Source organism: Somniosus microcephalus, chromosome 24 (genome assembly GCF_052327205.1).
Source record: "Somniosus microcephalus isolate GS21.2 chromosome 24, FLI_Smic_1.0, whole genome shotgun sequence".
NCBI lineage: Eukaryota > Metazoa > Chordata > Chondrichthyes > Squaliformes > Somniosidae > Somniosus > Somniosus microcephalus.
In genome coordinates this window covers 6,042,895-6,059,953 of record NC_141010.1, presented here as the reverse complement: position 1 = coordinate 6,059,953, position 17,059 = coordinate 6,042,895, and the positions used below count along the sequence as shown (strand labels likewise).

Sequence of the window (17,059 nt, the reverse complement as noted above, 5' to 3'; positions counted from 1 at the left end):
CGCGCCAATAGTGCTTCTCCGCCATGTTTTAGCGCCTTGGTGGGGATTCCCTCTGCTCCTGAGGCCTTGTTGTTCTTCAGTTGTCGGATGGCCTTTTCAACCTCATGCTGGGCTGGGGTTGTGCTGAGGTAGTGGCGGGTAGCATGCTGCGAGATGGAGTTGAGGACACTCGCGTCGAAGACAGAGTCTCAGTTAAGGAGATCTTCGAAGTGCTCCTTCCAGCGGGCACTAACTGCCTCTCTGTCTTTGATGAGTACCTCTCCGTTCTTGGCCCGTAGTGGTGTAGGACCTTGGGTGCTTGGGCTGTAGGTGGTCTTGACTGTGCTAAAGAATCCACGCATGTCGTGATTGTCGGCTAGCTGCTGGATCTCCTGTGCTTTCTCCACCCACCATCTGTTCTTTAGGTCGTGAGTTTTTTGTTGGACCTCGGTCTTCAGGTGTTTGTAGAGCTGCTTTTTTGCTCCCGAGTTCTGTTGCTGTTTCCAGATCAAGAATGCCTTGCGCTTGCGGCTTATTAACTCCTGGATCTCCTGGTCGTTCTTGTCGAACCAGTCTTGATGTTTCCTGGTCAAGTGACCGAGCGTCTCTTCACAAGTGCTGATTATGGAGGCCTTGAGTGCAGACCAGGCGCTGTGGACACTCTGGGCTGGATTTTCATTGAGGAGGCGGGACTACAACTTTTGGGGTTGTAGTCCCGCCTCCATCGAGTTCTAGCCAACCCACGCGATTTAGACTTGATTGACCTTGTTGAGCCCGCCCAGCGGGCTCAGCAGGCCAATTAAGGGCCACCCGGCAACAGGTGATGTTACAGATTGAAATTTAATCTGTCAAGACCTTTTGACAGATGAAACATCAGTGTTTCACAGCTGTTTGAAGCTGTCAAACACTGACAATCTGTACTCCAGGTTAATTCCTTCCTCTCAGGATGATTTAGAGATCTCCCCGGAACTGTTAACAGGCAGTTAATTGGCACTAATCCCCTTCCCGCCTCAGGGAGGCGGGTCCCATTTGCATGGAGGCGGGTTGGGGGCAGGATGGGGTCGTAACCCCCGATTTCGGGATTTTAAATCCCCACACACCTCCAATCCCGACTCCACGACCCAATGAAAATCCAGCCCTCTGTGTCTCTGAATCACTGGGAGTCGTCAAGTTGGTTGTGAGATGCTGGCTGAATAGGGCTTTCTTAGCAGGGTCTTAGCACTTTCTTAGCAGGGAACACACTCACTGGAAGGAGACACTGCGGGACACACTCACTGGAAGGAGACACACCACGGGGGACACTCACTGGAAGGAGACACACCGCAGGACACACTGACTAGAAGGAGACACCGCGGGACACACTCACTTGAAGGAGACACATTATAAAGACGTCGGGACCCAGAAGCGAGGTCAAGGCCCAGGAGCGAGGACGGGACCCAGGGGTGCGGTCGAGGCCCAGGAGCGAGGACGAGGCCCAGGGGCGAGGACGAGCCCAGCAGCAAGGTCGAGGCCCAGGAGTGGTGCAGTGTGGACCAGCAGTGCAGCCTATGAAACCCAGGCAAAAAGGACCTGCGGGAAGGAGGGAGGAGGACGGTAGGAGTATGTTTGTGTGTGCGTGCTAGGCCGTTGTAGCAGAGCCTGGTCTCCAATCGTCTTGGATCCCCTTGCCATTGGACCAAGACCTTGCTCTGTCAAGCCCGTGTGGTAGCTGGTGTGCAACGGCCACTCCACGTTAAAAGAATTCACGCACAGGCATCTTCCACCCTTTAAAATAAAATTCGGGACCTGGATCGTCAGGACCCTCATGGACAACCCCAACAGTGACAGACCGGAACGCTGTACTGCTATCTTTGCCTGGAAGCTCAGACGTTTCGACATTGACATCGCCGCCCTAAGTGAGATCCGGTGGGCAGGGGAAGTCCAGCTCAAGGAGCAAGGCGGTGGTTACACCTTCTTCTGGAAAGGCAAACCTGAAGAAGAACGCCGCCTCCATGGGGTAGACTTCGCCATAAAAATTGAGTTAGTTGAACGTCTCAGAGACTCCCCTTGTGGAATAAACGAACGCCTCATGACTCTACGGCTCACCCTAGCCCGGAACCAGTGCGCTGCGGTCATCAGTGCGTACGCCCCAACACTGGAAGCCACAGACGAGACCAAAGAGGAATTCTACTCCAGCCTCGAACAATCCCAGTCCCGAGTCCCAAGGGGCGACTTCAACGCCAGAGTTGGAAAGGACACAGACCTCTGGGGAGGTGTGATCGGCAGGGAGGGGGTAGGGAAAGCCAACTCCAACGGTACCCTCCTCCTGATGAAATGCTTAGAACATGGCCTTGTAATAAGCAACACCTTGTTCCATCAGAGAGACAAGTACAAGGCTTCATGGCAACACCTTCGCTCCAAGCACTGGCATCTGCTAGACTACGTCATCGTCCGTGCGAGGGACCGCAAGGACGTTCGCATCACCCGCGCCATGACAGGAGCTGATGACTACTGGACAGACCACCGCCTAATCCGCTCTGTCATCTCCATCAACGTAGCCTCAAAACAGCGGCGGCAACAGAAGCAATGCCGCAGGAAAATCAGCGCTGTAGCACTCAAAGACCCTGCTAAGAAATCCCTATTCAGCTTGCGCCTCACAACCAACCTGATGAAGAATTCAGTTAGGGGGTTCAGATGGTCACCATTATGCTCATCAACCTCGCCACCTTTAAGCGTGGAACTAGGTAATGGTATTGTTGGTATGAGATTATGCTAACAATGAAACATTTGTGTAGGACCATGTGTGTGTGTGTCACGATTTTTTTTTACTTTGTTCCTGATGTAATAAAAAAGATGAGACACAGACCCATTATTTATGCCGCCTCGCTACCTCTCTTTCCTCCTTTAAGACGCTCCTTAAAACCTACCACTTTGACTAAGCTTTTGGTCATCTGCCCTAACATCTCTTTATGTGGCTCGGTGTCAAATTTTGTCTGATAATCGCTCCTGTGACGCGCCTTGGGACATTTTACTACTTTAAAGGCACTATATAAATGCAAGTTGTTGTTTGGTCATGCTGGAGCATATAACAGAGAGGGCCGCATGAAGTTGCAGGGATGTGGGGTAAGAGCGGGGGAGTGGGACTAATTGGATTGCTCTTTGAAAGAGTCGGCACAGACTCGATGGACCGAATGGCCGCTTCCTGTGCTGCACTATTCTAGGATTCTAAGTTTGCCCTCTTCCTTTCCAGGGTTTATAGTAGGAGGGACACCAAAGCATCGCAGAGCGTGACTGACACTAGCGCTCACCTCCTTTAAATAAAAGCAGAAAATGCTGGAAATACTCAGCCGGTCAGGCAGCATCTGTGGAGAGAGAAACAGAGTTAACGTTTCAGGTCGATGACCTTTCGTCAGAACTGGAAAAAGTTTCCGATGTAACAGATTTTAAGCAAGTGCAGGGGCGGGGAAAGGGATGGGGGGAGGAAAGAACAAAAGGGAAGGTCTGTGATAGGGTGGAAGGCAGGAGAGATTAAATGACAAAAGGGAGGATTGTACAAAGCAAAAGGAGATGGTAATGGGACAAGTAACAAAACAAAAGAGAAGTCTAGAAGAGGGGTAAATGGGGATAGCAGAATCATCAACAGCTGCCATCTGAAAAAACAGGGGCAGAGGTTATGGTCTGAAATTGTTGAACTCGATGTTGAGTCCAGAAGGCTGTAAAGTGCCTTATCGAAAACACTTAATACCATCTGCACCCTCTCCCTGTTTCTCCTCCTCCTTGAATCCCTGTCATGTGTATCCGTGGGGATCTGATCTCTCTCTCACTGACATTTTTCGCCACCGTATTCTGCACCTCTGGGACTTGCAGCAAACTTTCCCCGTCAAAAGCCGAATCGATTTTAAATCAACAGGTTGAAATGTGTGTCTGAGGAACTGTCTCTGTGGTTGACGTGTATATGTTTACCAGAGTGATCCTTGGTGCACTGAATTAGATTCCGTGCATTCACCGCCACAAAATCAGATTCCTCTGGCGCCACCTCAGATATCTGCAAATTGGGTATAATTAGTTTTTAGTGAGTGCGATTATTGCCCAGTATGAAGGAGAGGCGCCGGGGATGGAGTGCAGTTGCAGATGTATAAAATTTAAGGCGATGGGCTAACTTTCTGTTTGTGATGTTTAATTTTTTTAAATCAGCTCTTTCAGCTTTGAAGCATTTCTGCATTACAGTGCAGAGTATTTAGCATCAGTGCTAATGTGAGTGCAACAATGGGATGATCGTTTGCAGAGGCAATTAGAGTGCCACTAATTCATCCCCTCCCCTCCTCTTCCCCCCCCCCCCCCCACCTTCCCCCCACACACCCTCAGATTTTTCTCTCCTAAAGAATGATAGCAGGGCTTCAAGGGTTAAATTATGAGCCCAGGTTGAGCAAACTTGGCTTGTGTTTCCTTGAGTTTAGAAGGTGAGGGGTGATCGAATTGAGGCCTTTGATAGAGGGATTCGATAGAGTAGATACGGAGAAACTATTTCCTCTAATGGGGGAGTCCAGAACAAGGGGTCTCTTCCAGACTTACAACCCTCCGAAATATCTGCGCTGCTCCAATTCTGGCCTTTTGAGCATCCCTGATTTTAATCGCTCCACCATTGGCGGCTGTGTCTTCAGCTGCCTAGGTCCTAAGCTCTGGAATTCCCTCCCTAAACCTCTCCGCTTCTCTACCTCTCTCTCCTCCTTTAAGACGCTCCTTAAAATTTACCTGTGTCACCTGGCCTAATATCTCCTTATGTGGCTCTGTGTCAAATTTTGTCTGATAATCGCTCCTGTGCAGTGCCTTGGGACATTTTACTATGTTAAAGGCGCTATATAAATACAAGTTGTTGTTGTTGGTATAACTGAAGTAAAACACAGGAGAGGCACTGCGGATTGTTCCAATCTGATAAACGATTCCTTCTCTTTCCAGTTTACTGCATCGAGCTTTCGGGAAGCCAAGGAGTGGGTGGATCACATCTCCTTTGTGCTCAAAGGTAAATATGCGTTTATCTATTGTGGAATTCTGTAGGGAGGCAGAGACTGTCAGCTCTGTGCAGTACACCCCAAGGTAAACGGTGAGTGTGCACTCTCATATCTTGCTGCTAAACATCTCCATGCCAACTCCTGTACACGTGTGTTGGAAGCTGTGTGTGCTCAGCATAGTAAATGAGCTGATATTTAAAGGGACGAGGCAAGCCGCATTGTGCTGGGGAAACATACGGCATTTATTCATCCAACATCGAAAGCAAGGCTACAATAACCAGTCTCCTGCATTACGCTTCCAAAAACAGCATCCTGCTTTTAGCAAGGCAGGTTGCACGCACATCTACGAGTGGTCAGGTCCTTTACATCAGTAACATCGCTCGTTTCCGCCCCGCCTCAGCTCCTTTGCTGCTATTCACAGAATCACAGAATCTACAGTGCAGATAGAGGCCATTTCGGCCCATCGAGCCTGCACCGACACATATCCCACCCTATCCCCACAACCCCATAACCCCATGTATTTAATCCCCTAACACTAAGGGTCAATTTATCATAGCCAAATCAACCTAACCTGCACATCTTTGGACTAGGGTTATGGGGAGCGGGCAGGAATTTGGACATGAGTCTAGGTTCGGATCGGTCATGGCCCTGTGGGTAGCGGAGCGGGCCCAGGGGCCGTGTAGCCTGATCCTGCTCCTATTTCGTGTGTCTAATTCTGTACAAAATGATGAGGGGCATAGATAGGGTAGATAAAGAGGAACTTTTCCCCTTAGTAGGGGGGTCAATAACAAGGGGGCATAGATTCAGGGTAAGGGGCAGGAGATTTAGAGGGGATTTGAGGAGGAACTTTTTCACCCAGAGGGTGGTTGGAAGCTGGAACTCACTGCCTGAAAGGGTGGTAGAGGCAGGAACCCTCACAACATTCAAGAAGCATTTGGATGGGCACTTGAAATGCCATTGCATACAAGGCTATGGACCAAATGCTGGAAAATGGGATTAGACTGGACAGGGATTGATGGACGGCGCAGACACGATGGGCCGAAGGGCCTCTTTCTGCGCTGGAGAACTCTATGACTCTATGACTATGACTCTAGATTCAGGAGATGGTTCTGTGATAGTAGATTGGCGGTTAGGATCAGATCAGCCATGATCTTATTGAATGGCGGAGCAGGCTCGAGGGGCCGATTGGCCTACTCTTGCTCCTATTTCTTATGTTCTTATGTAAAACCCTCATCTAGGCCTTTGTTACCTCCAGACTTGACTATTTCGATGCTATCCTGGCCGGCCTCCCATCTTTGACCCTCCATAAACTTGAGCTCCGCTGCCCATATCCTAACTCACACCAAGTCCCACTCACCCATCACCCCCTGTGCTCGCTGACTTACATCACTGTCTGGCAATACCTCGATTTTAAAACTCTCACCCTTGTTTTCAAATCCCTCCTTGGTCTCGCCCCTCCCTCTCTCTGCAACCTCCTCCAAATCTCCACATGTCATACATTACATAGAAATTACATAGAATGTGCAGCACAAAAACGGACCATTCGGCCCAACAGGTCTGTGCCAGTGTTTCTGCTCCACACGAGCCTCCTCCCAGCCCTCTTCATCTCACCCTATCAGCATATCCTTCTATTCCTTTCTCCCTCATGTACTTATCGAGCTTCCCCTTAAATGCATCTATGCTATCCACCTCAACCACTCCCTGTGGTAGAGTGTTCCACAGTCTAACCACTCTATCATTATTTTTAAATATCCCATTCTAAATTCCTCTGTCCACATTTATCATGTAAGAAGTCACACAACACCAGGTTATAGTCCAACAGCTTTATTTGAAATCACAAGCTTTCGGAGCGCTGCTCCTTCTTCAGGTGAAGTGGAGAAATGCATAAAGACACAGCTTATATAGTCAGAGAATCATGTCAGATGTTTACAGGTAACCTTTCCAACTGCCATTTATCACACCTCGGCAGAGAGATAATCACAGCAGTCAAAGGTGTGAATGGTGTCCAAACAGGTCAGTCAGGGAAACATTACATCAAAGAACAATGAGGTGGGGTCACAAGGGGTCAAATATTGCAGATGCTGGGGTCTGTATGAAAAACAAAAAAACAGACAAAAAACATTTTTTTTTTTTGGCTGGAAATCACAGCAGGTCCGGCCGCATCTGTGTAGAGAGAACAAGCCAATGTCAACTCGAGTCTGGATGACCCTGCATCAGGTGGGGTTACATGTAGCGTGACATGAACCCAAGATCTCGGTTGAGGCCGTCCTCATGAGTGCGGAACTTGGCTATCAGTTTCTGCTCGACGATTTTGCATTGTCGTGTGTCTCGAAGGCCACCTTGGAGAATGCTTACCCGAAGATCGGAGGCTGAATGTCCTTGACTGCTGAAGTGTTCCCCGACTGGGAGGGAACACTCCTGCCTGGTGATTGTTGCGCGGTGTCCGTTCATCCGTTGTCGCAGTGTCTGCATGGTCTCGCCGATGTACCATGCTCCGGGGCATCCTTTCCTGCAACGTATGAGGTAGACAACGTTGGCCGAGTCACATGAGTATGTACCATGTACCTGGTGGGTGGCGTCCTCACGTGTGATGATGGTATCTGTGTTGATGATCTGGCATGTCTTGCAGAGGTTGCTGTGGCAGGGTTGTGTGGTGTCGTGGTCGCTGTTCTCCTGAAAGCTGGGTAATTTGCTGCGAACGATGGTCTGTTTGAGGTTAGGCGGCTGTTTGAAAGCGAGTAGTGGAGGCGTGGGGATGGCCTTAGCGAGGTGTTCGTCGTCATCGATGACATGTTGAAGGCTGCGAAGAACATGGCGTAGTTTCTCCGCTCCGGCGAAGTACTGGACGACGAAGGGTACTCTGTTGGTTGTGTCCCGTGTTTGTCTTCTGAGGAGGTCTATGCGATTTTTCGCTGTGGCCCGTCGGAACTGTCGATCGACGAGTCGAGCGTCATATCCCGTTCTTACAAGGGCGTCTTTCAGTGTCTGTAGGTGTCCATCGCGTTCCTCCTCGTCTGAGCAGATCCTGTGTATTCGCAGGGCTTGTCCATAGGGGATGGCTTCTTTAACGTGGTTAGGGTGGAAGCTGGAGAAGTGAAGCATCGTGAGGTGGTCCGTGGGCTTGCGGTAGAGTGAAGTGCTGAGGTGTCCGTCTTTGATGGAAATTCGTGTGTCCAGGAATGAGACTGATTCTGAGGAGTAGTCCATGGTGAGTTTGATGGTGGGATGGAACTTGTTGATGTTATCGTGTAGTCTTTTCAGTGATTCTTCGCCGTGGGTCCATAGGAAGAAAATGTCGTCGATGTATCTGGTGTATAGCGTTGGTTGGAGATCCTGTGCAGCGAAGAAGTCTTGCTCGAACTTGTGCATGAAGATGTTTGCGTATTGGGGTGCGAATTTGGTCCCCATGGCTGTTCCGTGTGTTTGGGTAAAGAACTGGTTGTCGAAGGTGAAGACATTGTGGTCAAGGATGAAGCGGATGAGTTGTAGGATGGCGTCTGGAGATTGGCTGTTGTTGGTGTTGAGTACTGAGGCTGTCGCAGCGATGCCGTCATCGTGGGGGATACTGGTGTAGAGTGCCGAGACGTCCATCGTGGCGAGGAGTGTTCCTGGTTCAACTGGCCCGTGGGTGCTGAGCTTCTGTAGCCGGAGCGGAGAAACTACGCCATGTTCTTCGCAGCCTTCAACATGTCATCGATGACGACGAACACCTCGCTAAGGCCATCCCCACGCCTCCACTACTCGCTTTCAAACAGCCGCCTAACCTCAAACAGACCATCGTTCGCAGCAAATTACCCAGCTTTCAGGAGAACAGCGACCACGACACCACACAACCCTGCCACAGCAACCTCTGCAAGACATGCCAGATCATCAACACAGATACCATCATCACACGTGAGGACGCCACCCACCAGGTACATGGTACATACTCATGTGACTCGGCCAACGTTGTCTACCTCATACGTTGCAGGAAAGGATGCCCCGGAGCATGGTACATCGGCGAGACCATGCAGACACTGCGACAACGGATGAACGGACACCGCGCAACAATCACCAGGCAGGAGTGTTCCCTCCCAGTCGGGGAACACTTCAGCAGTCAAGGACATTCAGCCTCCGATCTTCGGGTAAGCATTCTCCAAGGTGGCCTTCGAGACACACGACAATGCAAAATCGTCGAGCAGAAACTGATAGCCAAGTTCCGCACTCATGAGGACGGCCTCAACCGAGATCTTGGGTTCATGTCACGCTACATGTAACCCCACCTGATGCAGGGTCATCCAGACTCGAGTTGACATTGGCTTGTTCTCTCTACACAGATGCGGCCGGACCTGCTGTGATTTCCAGCCAAAAAAAAAAAATGTTTTTTGTCTGTTTTTTTGTTTTTCATACAGACCCCAGCATCTGCAATATTTGACCCCTTGTGACCCCACCTCATTGTTCTTTGATGTAATGTTTCCCTGACTGACCTGTTTGGACACCATTCACACCTTTGACTGCTGTGATTATCTCTCTGCCGAGGTGTGATAAATGGCAGTTGGAAAGGTTACCTGTAAACATCTGACATGATTCTCTGACTATATAAGCTGTGTCTTTATGCATTTCTCCACTTCACCTGAAGAAGGAGCAGCGCTCCGAAAGCTTGTGATTTCAAATAAAGCTGTTGGACTATAACCTGGTGTTGTGTGACTTCTTACATTTGTCCACCCCAGTCCAACTCCGGCATCTCCACACCATCACATTTATCATGGAAATTTCCTATGTAAATGTAATGCTGTGATGACACCCTCCTGCCAAGGGTGGCGTTACAACGCCTCCACTGGTGGGAGAACGTAATTACAGCGTGATATGTTTACTAGGAAATTTCCATGATAAATGTGGATAGAAGAATTTGGAATTTGAAAAAGCTGATAGGAAGTGCTTTAAGTTAAACAGACCTCTCCCCCATAAGGGGAAGAACTATTCAGCCGCCAATCTAGAGGAACATCCAATAGCAGCTGCAGTTAGCCTCTGGACCTCAGGATGTGCCTATTTGGATGGCATCACCAAAGGGAGGCAGTCCAGGAACAGCACCAAAGCGGACCAGCTAGTTTTTATAAACAGCAATATTTCCATCTGTCTGCAGTACTTAAGTATGTTTTAAATCACTCGAACCTGCATTCTTTGGTTCTTTAAAAAAATTGTAATTTGACTTTTTTTTTAAACCACATTTACTTTTCAATTAAATTTTAAATGAGCACAGTCCATCTTTGCTTCAAAACCCCAGTGAGCTGAATATTAGTCGGTGCTGAAAAATTCAGTTTCTAATTAAACATCTCGTTCCACTGATTAAGGTAATAAAAGTTTGAAGTTTGTCACTAATTAAAAACAATTTCTAGTGGAAGTGCCTCGCCCCATCACGCCTGTAGTTCATTTTCTTTTCCCAATGTTTTCCTTTGAAGCCACTTAATCTTGGAGTTGTTCGGTTCTACGCCCATTAGGCCCATCCAGTACCTTCGCCAAATGACCAGCTGTTTTAAAAGAAAAACCTACGGGACCCTTGGCTTTAAACAGAGGGATAGAGTACAAAAGCAAGGAAGTTATGCTAAACCTTTATAAATCACTGGTTAAGCCCCAGCTGGAGTATACAATCATAGAATGTTTACAGCACAGAATGCGTCCATTCGGCCCGTCGAGCCCGTGCCGGCTCTCTGCAAGAGCACTTCAGCTAGTCCCACTCCCCCGCCCTTTCCCGTAGCCCTGTAAATTTTTTTCCTTCAGGTACTTATCCAATTCCCTTTTGAAAGCCACGATTGAATCTGCCTCCACCACCCTTTCAGGCAGTGCATTCCAGATCCTAACCACTCGTTGTGTAAAAAAGGTTTTCCTCATGTTGCCTTTGGTTCTTCTGCCAATCACCTTAATTCTGTGTCCTCTGGTTCTTGACCCTTCTGCCAATGGGAACAGTTTCTCTCTATCTACTCTGTCCAGACCCCTCATGATTGTGAACAGCTCTATCAAATCTCCTCTCAATTTTCTCTGCTCCAAGGAGAACAACTCCAGCTTCTCTAGTCTATCCACGTAACTGAAGTCCCTCATCCCTGGAACCATTCTTGTAAATCTTTTCTGCACCCTCTCTAAGGCCTTCACATCCTTCCTCCTTCCTAAAGTGCGGTGCCCAGAATTGGACACAATACTCCAGTTGAGGTCGGACCAGTGTTTTATAAAGGTTCATCATAACTTCCTTGCTTTAACTGTACTGTAAAGCATTGTGTCCAATTCTGGGCACCACACTTTAGGAAGGCCGTCAAGGTCTCGGTGAGGGTGCAGAGGAGATATACCAGAATGGTACCACTAATGAGGGTCTTCACTTACATGGAGAAGCTGGGGTTGTTTTCTTTAGAGCAGAGAAAGTTAAGGGGAGATTTAATAGAGTTGTTCAAAATTATGAGGGGTTTTGATAGAGCAAGTAGGGCGAAACATGTTTCCTCTGGCATGAGGGTCGGTAACCAGGGGACACAGATTTAAGGTAATTGGAGAAACAGCCTGAGGGGAGAGATGAGGAGAAATTTTATTGCGCAGTTGTGACCTGGAATGCACTGCCTGAAAGGTGGAAGCAGATTCAGTAGTAACTTTCAAAAGGGAATTGGATAAATACCTGAAAGGGAAACATTTGCAGGGCTATGGGGAAAGAGCAAGGGGGAGTGGTACTAATTGGAGAGCTCTTTCTAAGCCGGCACAGGCACGATGGGCCGAATGGGCTCCTTCTGTGCTGCCAGCAGGCTTCTCTACAACAGCTAGGGTGGTCCAAGGGCTGGCACTTGGGTGGATTTAGAACTGGAGTTTAGGGGGTGTTTATACTCAAATGTTAAGTGATAACGTCAGTGAAAGTGTTTCCTCTTTTTTTAAAGTAATCTGCAAAATAATATCAACAACAACAACTTGCGTTTATGCAGCACCTTAACTGTAGTAAAACGTCCCAAGGCACTTCACAGGAGCGTTTATCAAATGAAATGTTACACCGAGCCACAAAAGGAGATATTAGGACAGGGAAGCTTGGTCGAAGAGGTAGATTTTAAGGAGCGTCTTAAAAGAGGAGAGAGAGCGGAGAGATTTAGGGAGGGAATTCCAGAGCTTGGGGCCTCGGCAGCTGAAGGCACGGCCGCCAATGGTGGAGGCGATGAAAATCGGGGGATGTGCAAGAGGCCAGAATTGGAGGAGCGCAGAGATCTCTAGAGGGACGTAGGGCTGGAGCACAGCAATACGCACTGTAATATTGGCAATAATAGTGAATCAGGAGCCAAATTCAGCCTTTAATTACAATTATTCCAGCCCAGAATCACACTCCCTCCCCCCGGCCTGCCCAATCCGCCCTGTGCCTTGGGAAACAGCCTTGATCCTGTTTCTCTAATCTGATCAGGGCCTCAGCTGGTTATTGGCATCTCTGATTTAGCGACCAGCGTGATTATCACTGCCGTGATTTTCAAACTGTGCTCGGCCATTAACTCGTCTGTACAATAATTGTCAGGTGTAATAGCCACCTACGAGTGGGAGATGAATGAAGAGTAAAACTGCAAACACTCGCTCCCCTTGTCCAGAGACACTTTGACCAGACAGCATTTGCAGATATTGATTTGTGGAATTAAATAAAGCGGAATCCATGTAAAGTCCAGAGAATAAACCCAGCACTGACTCAAAAGTAGCGGGCGCACGTTGATACAAATTAAATTTATGAGGTGTTTCATGTCAATGTTGTTGAGAAACGTATTGATTTTTTGCTTCTGTTTTATTGCTGTAAGATCATTTGGAGTGTTATTAGCCTGAGCTTGACTGTAAATATTCTTCAGACTTACCACAGGCACGGTTGGCGGTGTTTTGCAGATACAAATTGGAATGTGTGACTGAGAAAAGTTCCGATCTACAGGCTTGTGTCAAAATGCCAGGGAACTCCTCCTGTCCAGACAGCAACAGGATGCTTTAAACGGATCCTCTGGTTCCCCTGTTCCCTTAATTATCAGGAGCATCCCACTGCACAAAGCCTCATCTGCTGAAACCCTCATCCATTCCTTTGTTACCTCCGGACTCGACTATTCCAACGCCCTCTTGTCCAGCCCCCCACCTTGCACCCTCCGTAAACTTAAGCTCATCCAAAACTCGGCTGCCTGTATCCCTACTTGCATCAAGTCCCATTCACCCCTGTGCTCGCTGACCTACATTGGCTCCCGGTCCGGCAACGCCTCGATTTTTAAAATTCTCATCCTTGTGTTCAAATCCCTCCACGGCCTCATCCCCTCTCTATCTCTGCAACCTCCTCCAGCCTTACAATCCCCCCGCCACCACCCCCCCCCCCCCCCGAGATCCCTGCACTCCTCCAATTCTGGTCTCTTGAACATCCCCGATTTTCTTCGCTCCACCATTGGTGGCCGTGCCTTCAACTGCCTGGGCCCTAAGCTCTGGAATTCCTTCCCTAAACCTTTCTACCTCTCTACCTCCCTCCTCCTTTAAGGTGCTCCTTAAATCTGGAGAGAATTTCAGATTCCTACTACCCTCTGTGTGGGAAAAGTGCTTCCTGATTTCGCTCCTGCACAGCCTAGCTCTAATTTTAAGATTACGTCCCTTCGTTCTTGATTCGATAGATTTTTGGATATTAAGGGAATCAAGGGATATGGGGATAGTGCAGGAAAGTGGAGTTGAGGTGGAAGATCAGCCATGATCTTATTGAATGGCGGAGCAGGCTCGAGGGGCCGAATGGCCTACTCCTGCTCCATTCCTTATGTTCTTATGATTCCCCGTAGTTTCTCGGTATCTATCCCATCGAATCCTTTTAACATTTTAAACACCTAAGCAGCGCAGGGAAATATTGTTCTGCTTAATTTGCAATATGATGGTTTCTCTTCACAGATATGAATTCCAACTTCATACCAGTGGAGGAGGAGGAGGAAGAGGAGGAGGAAGGGGAGGAGGAGGTAAGGAAAGTGGGAGCGCTGCAGGAGGAGACATATGATGATGTAGACACAGGACCTGTAGATCCAAGAACATCTCTGAGTCACTCAGCAGCCAATATGGACCAGGAGCCAGATGATGACATTTATGAAGAGCTACCAGGTATGTTGTATTTTTCAACCCAGACACACAAACCTTCAAATGCCCAGAAATTGTCTCTCATTCTCCAGAGGAGGGGGGGGTCACAGCTGGGGAATGGAATGCATTTTGCGCCCAGTGTCCACATCAAAAACTTCCACGGGCGATAGGAACCAGACTGACACTGCCCCATTTCGCAAAAGCCAGCACGGATTTGTCGAAGGCAAATCGTGTTTAACCAACTTGATCGAGGTTTTTGATGAGGTAACAGAGAGGGTTGATGAGGGTAATGCGGTTGACGTAGTGTACATGGATTTCCAAAAGGCATTCAACAATGTGCCACACAATAGGCTTGCCAGAAAAATTGAAGCCCATGGAATAAAAGGGACAGTGGCAGCATGGATATGAAATTGGCTAAGTGATAGGAAACAGAGAGTAGTGGTGAACGGTTTTTCGGACTGGAGGAAGGCAGCTCTCTGCCGGTCCCACACAGCCTGGGTCTGGCTTTTTCAATGTAAAGTTTCGCACGAATGGGCCGCACCCAAAAAAAAATAAGAGGGAACTTTGGTTACCGACTTTGATCATCCACTTTGCACCTAAAAAGGATAGAACAGGATAAGCTAGATCAATTATTAATTTTAAATCTGAGATTGATAGCTTTCTGTTAACCAAAGGTATTAAGGGATATGGGCCAAAGGCGGGTATATGGAGTTAGGTCGCAGATCGGCCATGATCTCATTGAATGACGGAACAGGCTCGAGCGGCTGAATGGCCTCCTCCTGTTCCGATGTTCCTATTACCCTCCTGCCACTGGAAACAGTTTCTCCATATTTACTCTATCAAAACCCTTCATGATTTTGAACACCTCTATCGAATCTCCAATTTCACCCCCAAAAGTCTTAATTTTAAAATCAGAGTTTCATTCCCCCCCACCAACTGCCCCCCGCCCCCATACTTGATGCGCAAGCATTACTGAGGTTTTAAAGGTTTTCGATGAATTTTCAGCAAGCGGCAAAGCCAGCCATTGGAATTCACCGATCCCACCCTTGACTAGCAACTGCATCTGTTCTTAATCAACACTGAATGGAAAATCGACAGTGAGCAGCCAACACAAGACAGCCAATCTGGCCAGGTCAACTGAGCTGAAGGTATTATAGAATCTCCCGTCCCAAGCATAGACCTGAATACCACTATTTTGACGCATTGCAGAGTTTGGGGAAGTACTTACTCTGTCCCAGGCCATTCCTGTTTTAAGGGGTCAGACAAAATTTTTCAGCAGCAACAACTTGCATTTATATAGCGCATTTAACGTAGTAAAACGTCACAAGGCACGTCACAAGAGTGTTATCAATCAAAATTTGACACCGAGCCACATGAGATTTTTAAAATTAATTCCTGGGATGTGGGTGTTGCTGGCCAGGCCAGCATTTATTGCCAATCCCTAGTTGCCCCTTGAGAAGGTGGTGGTGAGCCGCCTTCTTGAACCACTGCAGTCCGTGTGGTGAAGGTGCTCCCACAGTGCTGTTCGGGAGGGAGTTCCAGGATTTTGACCCAGCGACGATAAAGGAACGGCCAATATATTTCCAAGCCAGGATGGTGTGTGACTTGGAGGTAGTGGTGTTCCCATGCACCTGCTGCCCTTGCCCTTCTAGGTGGTAGAGGTCGTGGGTTTGGGAGGTGCTGTCGAAGAAGCCTTGGCAAGTTGCTGCAGTGCATCTTGTAGACGTTACACACTGCAGCCACGACACGCCGCTGGTGAAGGGAGTGAATGTTTAAGGTGGTGGATGGGGTGCCAATCAAGCGGGCTGCTTTGTCCTGGATGGTGTCGATCTTCTTGAGTGTTGTTGGAGCTACACTCATCCAGGCAAGTGGAGAGTATTCCATCACACTCCTGACTTGTGCCTTGTAGATGGTAGAAAGGCTTTGGGGAGTCAGGAGGTGAGACACTCGCTGCAGAATACCCAGCCTCTGACCTGCTCTTGTAGCCACAGTATTTATGTGGCTGGTCCAGTTAAGTTTCTGGTCAATGGTGACCCCCCCAGGATGTTGATGGTGGGGGAGTCAGCGATGGTAATGCCGTTGAATGTCAAGGGATGGTGATTAGACTCTTGTTGAAGATGATCATTTCCAGGCATTTGTGTGGTTCAAATGTTACTTGCCACTTGTCAGCCCAAGTCTGAATGTTGTCCAGGTCTTGCTACATGCAAGCACGGACTGCTTCATTGTCTGAGAAGTTGCAAATGGCGCTGAACACTGTGCAATCATCCGCGAACATCCCCACTTCTGACCTTATGATGGAGGGAAGGTCACTGATGAAGCAGCTGAAGATGGTTGGGCCTAGGACACTGCCCTGAGAAACTCCTGCACCGATGTCCTGGGGCTGGGATGATTGGCCTCCAACAACCACAACCATCTTCCTTTGTGCTAGGTATGACTCCAGCCAGTGGAGAGCTTTTCCCCGATTCCCATTGACTTCAATTTTACTCCTTGATGTCACACTTGGTCAAATGCTGCCTTGATGTCAAGGGCAATTACTCTCACCTCATCTCTGGAATTCAGCTCTTTTGTCCATGTTTGGACCAAGGCTGTAATGAAGTTTGGAGCCGTGTGGTCCTGGTGGAACCCAAACTGAGCATCGGTGAGCAGGTTATTGGTGAGTAAGTGCTGCTTGATAGCACTTTCGACAACACCTTCCATCACTTTGCTGATGATTGAGATTAGACTGATGGGGCGGTAATTGGCCGGATTGGAGTTGTCCTACTTTTTGTGGACAGGACATACCTGGGCAGTTTTCCACATTGTCGGGTTGCAGCTTGACTAGAGGCGTGGCTAGTTCTGGAACACAAGTCTTCAGCACGACAGACGGGATATTGTCGGGCCCATAACCTTTGCTGTATCCAGTGTGCTCAGCCGTTTCTTGATAGGGATGGGCAATAAATGCTGGCCTTGCCAGCGACACCCAGATCCCATAAGCGAATTTTAAAAAATCACGTGGAGTGAATTGAATTGGCTGAAGACTGGCTTCTGTAATGGTG

General features: G+C 48.4%; 1 protein-coding gene across 1 annotated transcript in view; it reads left to right on the top strand.

Annotated features, from left to right (window-relative positions):
* Positions 1–17,059, top strand: part of skap1 (src kinase associated phosphoprotein 1) — a 504,878-nt gene that overhangs the window by 312,053 nt on the left and 175,766 nt on the right. The window contains exons 9-10 of the mRNA XM_085966146.1: positions 4,915–4,978; positions 13,845–14,048. Coding sequence (XP_085822272.1) covers positions 4,915–4,978; positions 13,845–14,048 — 268 coding nt within the window. The remainder of the gene's footprint in view (positions 1–4,914; positions 4,979–13,844; positions 14,049–17,059) is intronic.